Here is a 16651-nt window from a genome sequence, read left to right on the forward strand (position 1 = left end):
AGATACTTCTGGAATTATTTTCTCTCTCTCAACCCCTCTCAGCATTTGCCTTCTTTCAGCAAAATACTTCCCTTAGGGTACCTTCCTCTTCATGTTTTTGATTTGCAGAAAGATGAAGCTGTTAATGAGGATAATCAAAATATGTTGACTAGTTTCTTCTAAAAAAAGGATCACAAAGTAGCTAGAGTTTTTTTTTTTTTTTTAGTAAGTTTGAACTTCAGAGAAAAGTAAACCATGTCACTAAATAGACTTAAGAAGGTGAAAAATATCACAAATTTGCTTTTTGGAGCCATTTCTGAAAAATGAGGATTCTAGAATTCTAGGGGCAAGGGCTGAGGGGAAGATGACCCTTTTAGTTGTCATACTTTAGGAAATGATGACCTCTGTGCCGAGGCTCTCAGTCTGGCTAAAACACGATGGTCGACATAAGTAACACGAAGGGTGTGTTATTACAACTTACTTTTGGCACAAGTATTTAGAATGACTATTAGCATTTGACAGATACAGAGGAAGCCCCCTCCGATGAGGCCTGCTGCAGCCTGTCCCTGGAAAGCACCCTTGCTGCTCCATCCGCCACTCGAGTGGAGCTTTCATCTGGTTATCTTTCAAGGCAGCCTGGGTGGCCACCAAAAGCACTTGACATCTTGATGCACTTCAGCAGTTTTACATATATACAAACTTTGTAGAAAAATAAATTTGTCGTTCGTCACCACATATGTTGGTCTGGGGAGTGAGGTGCTTGCAGTTCTGGCTCCTGAGCTATTTGCTATGCTCTCTCTTACAGTGGAGATTGCTTTTGTTGTTGTTGTTGTTGTTGTTGTTGTTGTTGTTGTTTTGGAAGCTAAAATAACTTCAGATATAGGAAGACTCCCACAGATGGGTCCCTAAATCCAGCATGGTTGTCTTTATCTCAAGTGGATGGAGGTAGATGAAATTGTTAAATGTTGCTACCACTTTCAACTTACAGTGTTAAAGGCAAACCTTCAAGACTTGAAATCTGCAGCAAACCTTTATGGGACCTAATCTGTTATCGCTTCTCGACAGGCCATAGAGGCAACCGTGACCTATTCTACTTTGCTTTGGGGAATGTGATAAAGAAGAAGAAACAGCTGGTTAAAGAAAAGCCTTAGAAACATGGCTGTAGTTTATAAAGACAATAATAATATTTTCACATTGAATGGGTTTAGATACACATAATGGTACACCAAAGGAAGCAAGCAAACCTAGTCAAAATGTTTTCTTAGGTTATTAAGAGAAATCTACAAAAAAAAATCCAAAAATCTACACTTTTCTGGGTCAGAGAAAAAAGTGAAAAGTGCATAGCAGTTTGAAAAAATTCTCCAAGTGCATTCTAGAGTTTTTAAAACTTGTCTTTTCCTTCAGTGCCATTTATTGTTATAAACTGTTAGCTTCAGTAGATTTGTTTGTGTGTGACTTTGCCTAACTAAACAGAATCTGTCTCGTTAAATTCCTTTCTATCTCTATGTTGATTCTTCCAACTAAACCAACAACAACCAAAGTTTCTAAACTTTCAATGGCGAAATTAATCAACGTCCCAGGTCTGTATGTTTGTTAGGGTCCAAAATATGATAGTGACCAGGTATTTGTGGGAGACTCTGAGCATAAGAATTTCTATGTCTGTCCTATCGCTTTATCACCATACGACTTTGGTTAAGGCATTTAACATCTCCTGAGGCTCAGTTTTCCTCATCTGTCAAATGGAGATGACTCAGCCTTTCCTACCTACCTCTCAGGGTGTTTTGGGGTGAGAATTACTTATTATGTGTGCAAATGCTTTGTAAAGTGTTATTCTTTTGGATCCTGAATCATATTTTATTTAAGGAAATACCTTAAAAGTCAGTGGACAGTCTCCACTCACATGCCAGCTGTGTAGAAGAGGAGCCTGTCTTGATACTGACTTTGATGGGTAAAGAAGACACCAACAAAAAATTCGGATTGATAATCCAACTTGTGTAAAGGTTACCAACTATATTATTGGTTTAACAAGAAATGTAAAACATTTCAAGAAAACCAACATACTACTTGTAGACTGAAATGACAATCATCCCTTTTAGCATCAATAACAAATTGCAAATTTGAAAAGCTTAATTATGAGGTAAAAATAGGTAATTAGAAAGGTATTTTGAGATAGATTTTATTTGAGGAAAAAATAGGTATTTTTTTTTAATATAAGATAAGTTTTATATTCTCGTAGGCAAGCATTTAAGAACAAGTATCTTATACGGAAATTCTGCAGTAGTTTATTTAATTTATGCATTTTTTACCTGGAATATGGCCTCGGCAAGTATAAAAGAATTCTTTGCAATAGTCTTTGCAGAGCAGGGGAAGTACAAGTTCTCTTTCCAAGGCTTCTCTCTCAGGTGAGTGGAACAGGCTTTGAGAATGTGGAGAGCAAAGCGCACATTTGATTTCCTCCAGTAACTTCCCACATTCTGTGTTGTTGGTAACAGAAAATATCTGAAAGCCATAAATCAGAAACAAACTTCTTATTAGCTATGCGAAGTTAGGTTGAGTCCCGCCCCCCCCCCCCCGCCAACTTTTTTTTTTTTTAAATTATGTAAGTAGAAAAGTATAACTTTTCTTAGAAGTATAACTGTCTTAGAAGGATTACCATGTCATGATAGAGAATGCCTTTATAAGGGTCCAAGTGGTCTCTTGGGTTGAGATGGGAGAGCAAAGGGGATGGATGCAGGAAAGTGCTTCTTACTCTTGCAAATCAAAGTTTATTTGTCTTTCATGTGTGAAAACTTAAATGACAATTATATTTAGGCCCTTTAACCCTTTATCACTTTACTCTACCTCAAAGTGTATGCTGACTGATACTTTAAAATTCTAAATACCTTTATCCAACTATATGTAAAGCAGAATTTTTAAAACATGGCTTATTTGTGTAATAGGCAAATCGGTAATAGGTAAAAATTTCTATTTCACTCCTGAAATTCCTAATATGATATTCTGAAAGGTGTTAATTGAATTACATTTTTCTAATTTCAATTAAAATTTTCAATCTAGAGATTGCATAGGGAAAGTTATAGAAAGTGGAGGAAAATCTCTCCCTTTCATGTCCTGTTAAAATAATACCTGAAGCAGAATCAAGCAGGTTTAAGACCAATTTTTATTATTCATTATATCTTAGCCAGGAAAAACTTCCTAACTAGCTCCTCGGGTATGTTATATGTGTGAATAAACACAAGAGTCTCATAAAAGTGCTTTTTGTAAAGTATTTAGTAAATTTTAATGAAAAAAAAGGCATACTTTTATCCTTATTTATACAGTATTAGGTCTTTTATTTCAATAAGACCAATTTTGGAGTCATTGATTCATTGAGGTTAGAAATTTGTAGATAAAATAGGTCTCAGTGTCTAGTACTAACTTTAAAAAACTGCCTTCAGGAATCCCTCTAATAAATATAGAGGAACAATATCTGCGCAATATTTGAGACATGAAATGTAATCCTGTCTAAGTCAACAATGGATTTTTCATATTAAAAATAAACACCATTGGGATTGAATTGTATACCTTTTCTCAGTTTATGTAACTATATTTATACTTAATTATTTAGAACTATGAACAGAAATTAACATTTTTAACTCTAGAGTATTATTTAAAGCAAATATTTCATTCACAAGTTGAAGTTCTAATTTGAGTACATCGTAAGGCTTCTGTTTTTATAGCAGAAAGATATTCTAGGTGATCACAAAATTTATATCTGAAAGAGCAAAGCAGCTAAAAAAAATTCTTTGGTTGCAGGCTTGTTGAATTTTTGGGTTGGGTTATTTAATTTTCATTGGAGTTTCCCGGTTTTCGGAAAAAAAAAAATACAATATGTTGTAGGTATGATAAGCAGAAAAGTCATTATTAATCATGATTATATTTACATTTTAATTTTTATCAATTTATTTAAATGACAATTGCTTAAATGGTTAAAGATTTCTAAAAGGAAACATACACCAGACACTTAGAATTTGCATTCCAAGAATGTTTTAAATGTCTTTTATTGTCCATACTCTGGCAGACCTCACCAGATCCATTCAATATTAATACTGTTCGACTTTGTTCTGTTTGTTTATCAGACAGCAGTCCTGTTAGAACAAAACTGCAGGATGCCGAAACCACCTCTTTTGCTGGCTGAAAAACTGGAATGTAATTACCTTTGGTTTTATGGAGAATATGCATGCTTCCATTTTTTATAGCTGAAACAAAATGATCCCCATATACTTACTCTCCCAGCTGCTATCCAGGAAGAAGCCTGATTTTAGTGCCTAAAGAATTTTGTCTTTTACAATTTTTGGAATGTGTCCTGGCCACAAGATCTCGCATCAGAAGTTTCGGAAATAGGATTTAATAAATTATCTGAAATCAAGTATAATGTTATTCTTTGTAAAGTTCCATGCTGTCCCGGCCCAGCAGGACGGTAACAGTTTGCTCTGTGTGAGGTCTGCAGTGTAAATACCTATTTGAGCATAGATAGAGCCATCATTCTGGCTTTGGTTTCAATGAACCAATAGTCTTACTGAAGTCAATTAAACTGACTCAGTCCAAGCTGCAACGCTGTTTTAGACAGATGCGTACTGGTGTGTGTAGGGTATTTTTTCTTCTTTTTGGTCTATGTGTCTGGGTCTATACAGGTCCTTAACTTTTTGTCTGACAATGTCATCAATCTTAAGAAGAAATTTAGGCTAATTTCCTGTTTCGATTTTTAAAAGCCATATACGAAACCATCAAATTATAGTGGTTTAAACTAAATGTACTTTGGAAATCATGTCAAACTTCGAAACGTTATTACAGCATGCCTAGTAATGATTGTGGCTGTTGCTGACTAATTTATAACATCTGGCAGGTCATCCTTTAATCTCTGGCTACATGAAAGTAAAATCCATAAAAGAAAGGTTAGATAAATCCTGGAACACACAGTGAAGCGTGGCCTACAACTATAGCTTATCAACAAATAGTAAAGTGGGTGACAGAGACCTTCTGTATTTCTCTTTATTTATCAAGTAACTAAACAAAGAGGATAAAAAGGCACCCCCATGGGCTCGATGAGCGGACAAAAGGAGAAAACACATGACAGTATATTAAGATGTCGCCTTAAGATCAACTTGGTACACGGAAAGTTATTTCTAAAAATCATATGCCTACAAGGTTCTTCAGCTGTTGGGTAGAACACATGCGTCTCTGGACTATAGTGCTGGATTATGTCATTAAAGAGTTCAGTTTCAATTTTAGGCTAATATGTAAATAGATCATTGTACTAAGGCAGCTGTTAAAGGGACCCCAGGATGAGTTATTTGTTTAGTTGGATGTGTTCAACAATAGCCTTTGTCCCTGAAAGAGCCAGAGCAAACAAATGATTGTAAAAGGGCACACTTGAAAACAATTACTTTTCACCCATTCCTTGACAGCTTTGGCTGTGAAACCACCCAAGGTAGAGAGAGAGCTTCTGTGCCTCTGTAGCTACAAGTTAAGTTTTAGAAATGGGGGCATTTCAGTTGGTTGTGGATTCAATTTGGCTAATGGGAATTAGATCCTTTTAGCATGTTGTATTTAGGGGTTGCAAAAATATTGTTAAGACTATATAACTTCCTAAATTTTATTTATAATGGTAGTTAGCCACCTTGTTACAATACACAAAACTATTAAAATAGACAAAAAAGTTAAAATATAAAAGCGTAACACCGTAGCTAAAGAACTGAACTCAATGCTAGCTCATTACATTAAAGAAAACGTGTTAGTCTGGAAACTGGATTTAACTTCACAGCTGAGCATGCTCAGTACTCCTACCTAGTTTGCTACCATCCATTTGTCTATGGAGTTTCTTCCCATAGGAAAAGGCTACTCCTACAGTTTCTTGCAAAGTTGCAGAAATCTTTCTGGGGAAAAATTTTTTTTTTTCATAAACAAAAAAGGGCCCTTTCAAATAGCCATCATTTCTCCTGTACACACATTATGAAATAAGACCCTAACGTATATTATAAACCAGGAAAGCTTAGAAGAAGAAGGGAAACACTGAAGTTTATTATAAAATAACATGTTTTAAAAACTATTAAAACCTGAGAGCTAACATAGGTCAAAAATGCATATGCATAGCTATATCAATCTCTGATTTGGACAATTTGAGTATTGTTCGTTTATAAACCATTTGTAATGAAACCAGCAAAGTCTAGTGTACCATATTTAATTCAGAAACATTTCCTAAATGAGTAGAGAGGTTTGTTGGAGATTGGAAGCACGTAAAACGGAAAGGAATGTAGATGGCTAATGTGGCAGATTGCTTCCTAAAGAATGATCTCTTTAAAAAATTTTTTTTAATATAACTTCTCTTAAGGGTTATAACTCTCCTCCTGCCCCCCCACCCCTTGCCCACTCTCCACTATATTTAGTTAAGAACAAAGTTTTCATTCCTCATGTCCCTGGAAGACTTCGGTATTGCAGGGGTCTGCAGGTCATGGGTGTACTCAGGGTGCACTGCACACAGGGACACTTAATGGCAAATATGTCTAAATCTTCCTCTGAATTTCCTGGCTCTTTTGGGCTCCTGGTAAAACCCCACAGATGATGTAAATGTAGAAATTCTGTAATTTAAGTCAATTATAACACAGGAGCTTAATGACATTGTTTTGAAGAAAATGCTGGGCTATCTGTTCCCTGAATCTCAGACTACTGCTGCATATGGTAAGAATAAAGAGAGAGTTGCAGTTGAAAACCTGCAGCAAGACAGTTCTCACTCATCTGGGAATAGAAGGAGTCGGACAAATGCTCCCTCAAAAGGCATGAACATTTGGACAGAGCTGGGGACTGAAAGAGAATGATGTTCTCTAGTTTCACCCATTAGTGAACCAACTAACAAACACAATGGTGTTGTTGTTATTCTTTTGCCATAAGCAACAGGACTCTGTGTGTGGGCAGCAGTTTAGTGGGGAGGAGGATAAGTCGACCCCTTTTTGTCCTATTGATTTTTTCCTATTTGCATGACTTGAGCAAATTAAATGATGCAATATGGCTTTTTGTTACAAAACAAAGTGAGAGATACCACCCAGACACATATGTTGATTCGTAGGAGCTGTTTACATGAGAATAGAGTGAAATCTACCGTGAACTGAGCATAAAAATTAGATTCAGCCAGGGTATTTTTTTTTTTTTTTTTTTTTTTATGCTTGGGCCAGCAAGACTGAAGCACAAGTTTTCCAAGAGTCTCTCAGACCTTGACAACTGCAGGGCTGTAACAGAGGAATTCTTAATTAAACCTAAAATGGGGAAAAGGGGGGAGCAAAGACACCTGATTGTTTATTTCACGTGCAGGGATTGTTAATGACGTGATCTCCCAGGCTTTCTTTGGAGTACAGTAGACGGCACACATTAGTGCATCCCGTGGCGAGAAAGATGTCGCAAACTGAAAAATAAGCTTATCTTTTCACTCAACCAACGCTATTTCCGTATTTGTTTAAACTTACTAACACAGGGTAAATGAAAATGCCCTTACTCCTGAAACAAGTTTCTAGAGATCTTCCTAGACAACTAAATACCATTGAAAGCCTGAATTTATAATATTACAAAACATTACGAACGGAGCCAGAGAACCATCTCCGTTTTATGTGATAAATACGCCCTAGCAAAGTCCTTCGCCAGTTTTTTTAGGTTCCCAACTGGAGTACCAGGAGTTCCCTTTTCGCTGTTTCACGATTGTAACGTTAGACAACCCCCCTCTGACGGGGCTGGGGATCATAAACCAACCATGCTTCAACATCCTTTACGATTCAGCCCTCTCCCTAACCGAGCACGTGGAGAAAGCTGCACAAATCTTTCTACCCTAGAAAAATAAACCGGAAACCGCAGCCACCTTAATTTACAGTTTCACCGCAGCCAATGACCGATTCGATCCAAACATACTGTTAATCGCGATTCTTTTAAAATATTTACCCAGCCCCGAATGCGGGTACCACAGAAGCTTCTCTTTTCTGAGACAGGCAGTTTTGCACAGCATCCCGACCGCGGACTCTTGGGGGCGGGAGAGGTATCTGTGCACCCCGGAGGAACACACAACGGAATCACGCTAGCGCTTTAGAAAAGTTATCAAAAAGAACTGCCCAAACAAGTTTCGCCCTTCTTACAGCCACCAGCACTGCCGGAGCCGCAGAGAACCCCACCCAGCCAGTATGCCAATCTCGCACGGGTGAGGAGGGTACGTGCCTACCTTGGAATCCAGGCGCCCCAGCCCCGGGCTGTCACTCCGCAGGCAGCAAGACAGACGAGGGTAGAAGCCACCGCACAGCATCTCCTCCCCACTCAGCAGCTCCAGCTGGGACATCATCCGCCTATCTCTCCTTTTCAGGCGCTTCGGAGGATTCCCATTCAGGCACCTTCTCCTCCTCGCTCCACTCCCTTCACTCCTTTCCCCAAACTTAGCATCTCCTTCAAAGAAGCCCAGAGCCATGGCCAGCAGCAGCAGCTTAAATGAGAGCATCTTCAGCATCGTCTGCCCGGAGCGGCCGGGGCTGGGCGCACGCGGACGAGGGGGAACGCCACTGCCCAGCAGGGGCACTAGGGCGCAGCTCCAGGAGGAGGCTGCGGAGCGGCGGGACACTCGAGAGGCAGGAAGGTGGCGGGGGAGAAAATTTGTAGAGCGATGCAACTTTGCGAAAAATAAAAGTCGAGGAGATGGGTCCAGTGCCTTAGGGGAGCCCGAGAGGCGAGAGAAAGGTGTGCGGATGACACCGTTCGTAGCTGTGCCAGTGCCAGTTGGGTTAGGGGCTTTTTGCTGCGGCTGCGAAGCGGGAGGAGGAGAAGGAGTTGGGAGAGGAGGAGGAAGAGGAGGAGAAGACGGCCACAGAGGTTCACTTGTCCGTGTAACGGGAGCTGTTTAGGTGAGACAGTAGCAGGAACAGACCCGGCGGCGACGGGGCAGGCGAAGGCAGGGCCGGCGCTGGGCTCTAGATGATGCTGAGGTCTCCTCTGCCCGCGGCTGCAGCTTCTCACACAGCCTCTCATGTTTCGTTCCCTCTTTTCTTCTTCTTTTTAACTAGCGCGCGGGGAGGTGCTGCCACCGCGCGCCCCTTGACGTCACCGCTTCTCGCGCGCCCCCGCCCGGGCTGGGGGGAGGGGACGGCCCCGGCGCGAGCGCGTCCCCTGGGCCCCCGGGATGCGCAGGGAGGGGCTGCGGGCCGTGGAGGCGCGCGGAGATGGGGGACCCGGCGGAGCCCGCGGAGCCAGCCCCCAGGGCGCGGAACCCAGCGCGCCCGCCTCGCCCGGGCGCCCCGGTGGGGGCGTCCACGGTCCTGGTTCTCAGGCCGGCCGGCCTGGACGAGGGCGCGGCCCCGAGAGTCCCCGCTGGCTCCTTTCTCCTGCCCGCGCCCCCTCTCCACGACGTCGAGCCATAGGCTGCCGAGCTGAGGCTCCGAGAGAAAGTGAGTAAGAGTGGGCCGCGGGAGGTGAGAAGGGAGGGGCCCCTTTCAGGGCCTCCCCACCCCGGCCCCGGCCCGCCCCTCGCCCTGGAGGAGGATGAACCGAGTGGGCTGGCGTAGGCGGGAGGGAGCTCGTCGACCCCTTTCCCGCTCCTGGCCCGCACCGACTCCCCCTGTGCCCCGGTGATTTTCAATGTGAAGTTCGAATCGGTAAAGCTCTTCCTTGGGGTCTGATTTAGCGGCGGGGGTACAACGCCGATGCTGCGAGCCGCTGAGTAGGGTGAGATGGTTTGAAGACTGTTTCGAGAAGAGGTCTCCATCCTTGTCGAAGGTCCTGCGCGCTACTGAAACGGCGCGAGCGCGTGCGCGTGGGCTGGGGTGTCGCGGCCGAGTTTGCCTACGGGAGGACTGACCCCAGCCTGGGCGGGCTGGCCTCGGACGCCCCCTTCCAGGGCCCCACCTGTGCGCTGGAACTCAGCCCCGCCCTCTGGCACCTCCCGGGGATCGCAGGTTTCCCGGCCCCAGGTGGACGAGAAGAGAAGCAGCTGGCCGAGGAATCACCGTTCATTTTAAATGAAAAAACAACAAATCCTGGGGAGATTTCCCCGGAGGTCTAAATATAGAGGCATTAGTTCTGGAGGGAGAACTCCTAGCAGGTTTGCGGGTGTCCAGAAGCGGGATGCACTGTATATCTTGTGGACCTAAATAAACGAAAGTCTTCCCCAGTTAGACAAAGTCTGCCTAAAGAAAAGTGTTTCTAAAATGATCTGTATATTATCACGAGTGGTGCTTTGACGTTTACAGAATCCCTGCAAATCGGCATCAGGACGAACCTCTAAGGGGTTGCATGCAAAATGTGCTTTCTGCCCACTTGAGTATTTCACATGGGAGCTGATGTTTTTCGGTGGATGGATTTTGAAGAGGAGATAAGGCAGTTTCCGCATTTTGGCAATGGAGGAATGTTTGCCATATATGGATTTGCTGTACTTCTGGGACATAGATTTCGCCGAGCTAACGTGGAAGTTGGTGACGTTGGAGATGGATAGCTGATTGTACTGTTAAGGCTGGCGCAGTGGCTGGATAAGGCTCGTTGTGCCCGTTTCACTTCCTGGGCCCGGATTTACTTTACTAGTGAAGCTAGGTTTTTCCTAGAAAGGGTGACCGGTTAAAATAACCAAAAAGAATGTGCTGGAATATTTGATCCAGTCTTGAGTTCAGTGTAGGGTCCCTATAACAAACTTACCATTTCTCCCAGGAGCTGGTGTATTCACATGACTTCTGTGTACATGTGATGGCAAATGCGTCTTCTGATCCACAGACGTTTTATCTGACGTTCTTCCTGCTTTGAGGATTTTAATATAAAATAAATCATAAAGTTATAAGGGCTTTAAGACTCTAAACTCTCATTTAATAAACAGATCTGACGATGAACCCCATCAAGGTTAAATCACTTGCACAATCTCATCTAATTAGGTAGTTTAAAAAACAGGACCCAGGGACCCAAATTAGGTTGATTTTTCTCTATCCAAGGCTTTATTCCCAAATACCAGTTTTATGTTCTTTATCCAAAATAAAAACCTTTAAAAATCACATTTCAGTGGTTTGAGCTCTGGCTCCAGGTGATTAATCCATCTTAGTAGTTTAAAAACAGGCCTTTCTTATGCTTGTACTTTAAGACTAAAGATAGTTAGAGGTAAATTAATTTTGGTTTTAAAAAATTATGCAGCTGTTATAACCTATGACCCTAGGTTTCAAGATGTAGGGAGTTTATAAAGGATTACGGAAATGAGACAAACTTGTTCTTTATTGATACATGGGAGCCAGAATTGATTCCATCTGTTGTTAGTTATGACAGTCAATAAATAGTGTCTCTGATGAGATAGGTGAGCTTATTCTCAGTGCCACTGATAGAATTTCCAAATAGTCACTAAGCAGTGTTATACATGTGAACTAACTTCTGATTTGTTTTTCACAGAGGGAAATTGCAAAGCTCACCTACAGCCAGATTGACAGCATAATTTTCTAGGAATCAGGAATCAACATTGGGTTATTTCCTAAGATTAAACCCTGAAAGCCCCCTTGGAGGCTGCCCAGCCATCTGTACACTTGAACATGAAAAATGGTCTTCTTTCATCAGGGAGATCGCCCTCTTCAGCTAAATCGTCAGAAGTGGTGAAAAGAAGGGATCTCTACCCAACCAAACTCAGCTAGACAAATTAAATCGATCTTTCTAAAGCAAGGAATGGAGGTGCATAAGGGTGGCCAGATCACTGTCTTCTGCTCACACCAGTACTGAGCAGCCCCTCCAGGACTGCAGCCTACATGCAGATTGTGCCCTGAGCAAGGGCACCTGGCCGAGGTGGTGAATGGGAGCCGATGTCCTGCCCGCGCTTCACTCACAAAGAAGTCTCTTGATGCATGACCGTGTCTACCCAGACAATGTGGCTCCTGTTTCTCATTTGACCCAAGGCACCTTGTATGGGCTAGGGGCAACTCGGACCATCCCACCCCCGTATGCCATCCTTATCCAGGATTACATCCCTTACCTCAGGTAGATTAAATGTTCTCGTGAACAATTTAGGTTTATTGTAAAAGATGAAATGTTTGACACAATTGAAATTTAATAGGCGAAGCTCCAAATGTTACCATGTATGTGAATTATGTATGTACATATATAAATTATGTACGTACATATAGTGATTTCGATGTACATTATGTATCAGAAGTTAGCACATTTGGTAAATTTATAAAATAAAATTATTTTGGATATTGAAATCGGTTTTATATATGGATTTCTGGCCTTCACAGAAATATGGACTCTCATTCTATTTCAACAAGTACATATTAAGTATATATGTATATATACTTTTATTACTGCAGTAATAAAAAAACAATGCAAACACCTACCTCTAGGTAGTTAATCTTGTAAGGAAACTACAATTGTAAATTATAAGAAGGGCTATGAAAGAAATGCCAAGATGGAGCATAACAAGGCACACGTATTTCAGATTTAGTGACTGGAAAAAGCCTCTCTGTGAAAATGAAATTTCCGCTGAGACCTGAGGATGAGTCTGAAGGAGTTTATAAAGTGACTCCATCCTACTATTCAAAGTACAGAAGCATTTGATTTCTTAGAATATGATAGATTGAAGGGAAAACACAGAATAAAGCATATAACTAAAAAAGTAAAGGTTACAGGACAAATTTATAATGTAGTTTACAGACTTTAGGTAACGAACAAAGTTATACTCATGTATTTGCCATTTTGCAAGTATCCTTTCTTCTTTCATATCTTCATCCATCTTTAAATCCTGGCTTTCCACTCAATTTGTAGGAATTATTCTGGTTTGAACAGCCCTTCAGCCATTGCATCTCATCTAACCAGCACATATATTTTCTGTTTTCATTTGTGCACTGTTGGTAACTCAGATTTTTTTTTCACACATGGAAGCTGAATATCCATGAGATGGTAAGCTCCAAAAGGACAGGAATTACATTTCCTTCTTTGATCACCCCAGCAAAGTCTCATCATACAGTGACAACCTGTCAATAAATACTGCTGAATGGCCAATCTTGTTTGACCTAATACTTTTTAAAGGTTTGAAAAGGAGGAAGTATTTGCATTATAAAAATTTTAAATTCTTAAGCAAAGGGAAGATGCCACTTAAAGTGCATTATCACTAAGGACTTTCAGGAGACATTGCTATAAAGTGTGATTCTGCAGAGGAAGGGCAGTCAATAAAGCCAAAGAATAAATACAGAAGATTAAAGCAAGCACAAGAGAAAATGATGCATTCAAGAGACGTGGTAAACACGAGATGTGTGAGGCTGCTGCAGGCGTAACAGCATACAGCTTTACAGCAAAATTTTTTTATAAATAGAGTATGCTCTAAAGTAACTATAAAAAGTATATCATAGTAAATACATGAACCAGTAGCATATTTGTTTATTTTCGTTATCAAGTATTATGGACTGTACATGATTGTATGTGCTATACTTTTATATGACTGGCAGTGCAGTGGGTTTGTTTACACCAGCATCACCATGAGCATGCAAGTAATGCATTTGCTCCTACTGACATTATGACACGTTAAGACAGCTATGACGTCACTAGGCAATGGGAATTTTTAAACCTCATTATAATCTTATGGGACCACCATTGTATATGCAGTCTGTCATTGAACTAAAATGCTGTCATGCAGCTTATGACTGTACAGTGTCAGGAAAGGTGTCTACAGAGGTATGGGTGGAGACTAGGGCTTAGAAATTTGAGCCAACACTTGAAGCAGCAAGCCACATGCACGCAGATGTCTGCAAGCACAGGCAACAAGTCAAAGGCCAGGAGGCAAGCATGCTTGGTGTATTTAAGGATTAGCAAAGACACCATGTGGCTAGAGCAGAGGAGGTGTCAGAGGAAATGACAAGAATGAGCACAGGGAAGGAGCCAGGGATCTGGATAGCATAGAATCTTGTAGGCTGCATTGTGGACTTTGGCTTTTATTCAGAGTGAAATGGTACTCACTCGGGGGTCTTGTCAGAGATAAAGAAACTGCTCCATAGAGCAAATTAAATATAAGGAATTGGTTAAATGGGTGTCAGGAAACTGAAAACGTAGAAAGGAAACGCTGAAGCACAGCAGCAACTGCAGGGAGCAGCTCCTACCCTAGGGGGTGGGGCGCAGGGGGAGTTAGGGCTAACAGGACCTGGACGCTGATAGGAGAGTCGGGTGTAACTGCCGATTGGGGGTTGCTGCCCAGTGGGGCCCCCAAGATGGTGAAATGAGTTGATTCTGGGCATGCCGGAAGGGCACTGGAGGCTGGAACCAACAGCCACTAACAGTGTATTAGTTTCCTGGGTCATAAAAAGTACCACCAACTAGGTGGCTTAAAGCAACAGAAATATATTCTCTCACAACTCTGGAGGCCGAAGTCTGAAGCCAAAACGTAGGCAGGGTTGGTTCCCTCTGAGAGATCTGAGAGGGAATCTGCTCCAGCCTCTCTCCTAGTCCTGGTAGCCTCAGGGGTTCCTCTCCTTGGTTAGTAGATAGTGTCTCTCTGTGTCTCCACATCATAAGCCCTCTGTGCATGTCTGTCTCTGTGTCCACATTTCTCTTTGTTATAAAGACGCCAGTCATAGTGGATTAAGATTCATCTCATCTTAACTTGATCATCTGCAAAGACCTCATTTTCAAATAAGGTCGCATTCACCAATACTAAAAGTTAGAACTTTACCATCTTTTTGGGGGGGACACAATTTGACCCATAACACAAGATAAGGGGTCCTTTCCAGAGAGATGCAGACAGGAACGGCAAGGTGAGAGGAAGAAGCAGGTCCCTTCTGTCATAGTTTTACCTTCCAGCCTCCCTCTTGTGCCCCGTTCTAGGTCAGGTTGCCAATGAGCAGAGGCCAAAACATGAAACCTTGGGCAAGCGGTTTATTGAAAGAGTACTCTGCGAAGCAAGATAAGGCAGGGGAGAAAGCTAAGTAAGGATGAAGCTAGGGATGTCAGCTGGAAGCCTAGCTTTAGCCTGACTCTAGAGGACCGCTAGGATAACTGCAGCCCAGAACTGGTCCTGACTTGAGATAAGAGTGAGGGTGGGGGTGGAGTGGACTGGTTTTCTACCTCATGTACCAGTGGGTTATCCTTTGTGGGTGGCTCCCTAGGAGGCCACAAACCCCCAAGTAGCCAGTTCCACTCTGCCAAGAACAATTCTCTGGAGAACAAGCCACTGTGAACCTTTATAGTAGCCTACATTTTTCAAGGAATTTGTTTCTTTCATCTGTCGGCAGAAAGTTCTTCATAACATTGCTTTGTTACCCTTTTATTCTATAGACTCTATAATAACGATATTGGTAATTTGTGTATTTTGTCTTATTTTCTGCTCAGTGTGGCTGCAAGTTTTGTCAATTTTATTGGTTTTCTCACAGAACCGGCTTTTGGTTTCATTGATTTTTCTCTATTGTTTTGGTTTTTTATTTAATTTATTTCCCCTCTGACCTTTATTGTTCATTCGCTTCTGCCTGCTCTGGGTTTCATTTGCTCTGATTTTACATATGATGGAACCTGGGAACATTAATTTGGGACCACTCTCTTGTTCTAATGAAGGCACGTAATACTCTACATTTTCTCTTTAGGACCGCTTCTGCCACATCTGACAACTTTTAAAATGTTGTGTTTTCAGTTTCATTCAGTTCCAACTATTTTCAGTTTCATTCAGTTCCAACTATATACCCTTTGAGTTCTTCTTTCTCATAGGTTTTTAAAAGTGTTTTATTTAGTTTCTAAACACTTGAAGGACTTTTTTGAGACCTGTTATTGATTCTAATTTAATTCCATTGCAGTCAGAGACTATAATGTGTATGAATTTATTTTTTTTTTAACATTTTTTTCAGACTTTTTTATGAGCAGGAAAATGGTCTATCTTGGTAAAGATTCTGTGTACAATTGAAAAGAATGTATGGTTTGCTGTTGTTGGGTGGAATGTTCTATAAATGGTTAGGTTGATTTGGTAGATGGTATTGTTCAGTCTCTTGTCTTTTTATTGATTGTCTACTTGTTCTATCAATTATTGAGAGAGAAGAATATTGACGTCTCTAACTCTCATATGATTATTCTGTTTCTTTTTGCAGCTCTATAGTCTTTGTCTAAAATATTTTCATGCTCTGTCAATTGGGTGCATAAACATTTAGGATTGTTATGTCTAACTGATGAATTGCCCCTTTGGTCTTTATGAAATGTCCTTCCTTATCCTCACTAATAATCTTTGCTGTAAAATCTACTTTGTTATTAATACAATCACTTTCTTTTGATTAGTGTTAACATATTTTTCCATCTTTTTACTTTTAATTTATTTCTGTCTTTATATTTAAAGGGAATTTATAGGAGACAGCATATAGTTGAGTGTTGCTTATTTTTGCCAATGTGACAGCTTATAACTTTTAATTGGGTTTAAAATTCATCATCTTTTTATTTGTTTTATTCCATTTATTATTTATTCCCTTTTAATTCTTTTTTCTTTTGGATTATTTTTAGTTTCTTTTTTTTTTTTTGCTTTCAGAATTCATAAATCTTTATTACATTGTTTTGTGTGTGTGTGTGTATTTTTTAAGGATTTTAGATGGTATGTACAAATTTAGCACAAAATGTCATCATCTTTTCTATCTTGATTTGAATATTATTAGCTTATTAGCTATAACTTTTTCTTTTTTGTATGTGCTTACTTTAAAGTTTG

General features: G+C 40.9%; 2 protein-coding genes across 2 annotated transcripts in view; one reads left to right on the top strand and one right to left on the bottom strand.

The window, feature by feature from the left end:
• HHIP (hedgehog interacting protein) overlaps nt 1–8491 on the bottom strand; it is an 83692-nt gene extending 75201 nt beyond the window's left edge. The window contains exons 1-2 of the mRNA XM_011359461.1: nt 8213–8491; nt 2277–2478 (exon numbers count right to left, since the gene is read on the bottom strand). Coding sequence (XP_011357763.1) covers nt 2277–2478; nt 8213–8491 — 481 coding nt within the window. The remainder of the gene's footprint in view (nt 1–2276; nt 2479–8212) is intronic.
• The window catches only part of ANAPC10 (anaphase promoting complex subunit 10), a 271547-nt gene extending 259353 nt beyond the window's left edge, over nt 1–12194 (top strand). Inside the window, exon 6 of the mRNA XM_011359429.2 lies at nt 11395–12194. The gene's annotated coding sequence lies outside the window, so the exon portion shown is untranslated. The remainder of the gene's footprint in view (nt 1–11394) is intronic.
• The last annotated feature ends 4457 nt before the right edge of the window (nt 12195–16651 follow it).

Source organism: Pteropus vampyrus, unplaced genomic scaffold (assembly GCF_000151845.1).
Source record: "Pteropus vampyrus isolate Shadow unplaced genomic scaffold, Pvam_2.0 Scaffold47, whole genome shotgun sequence".
NCBI classification, from domain to species: domain Eukaryota; kingdom Metazoa; phylum Chordata; class Mammalia; order Chiroptera; family Pteropodidae; genus Pteropus; species Pteropus vampyrus.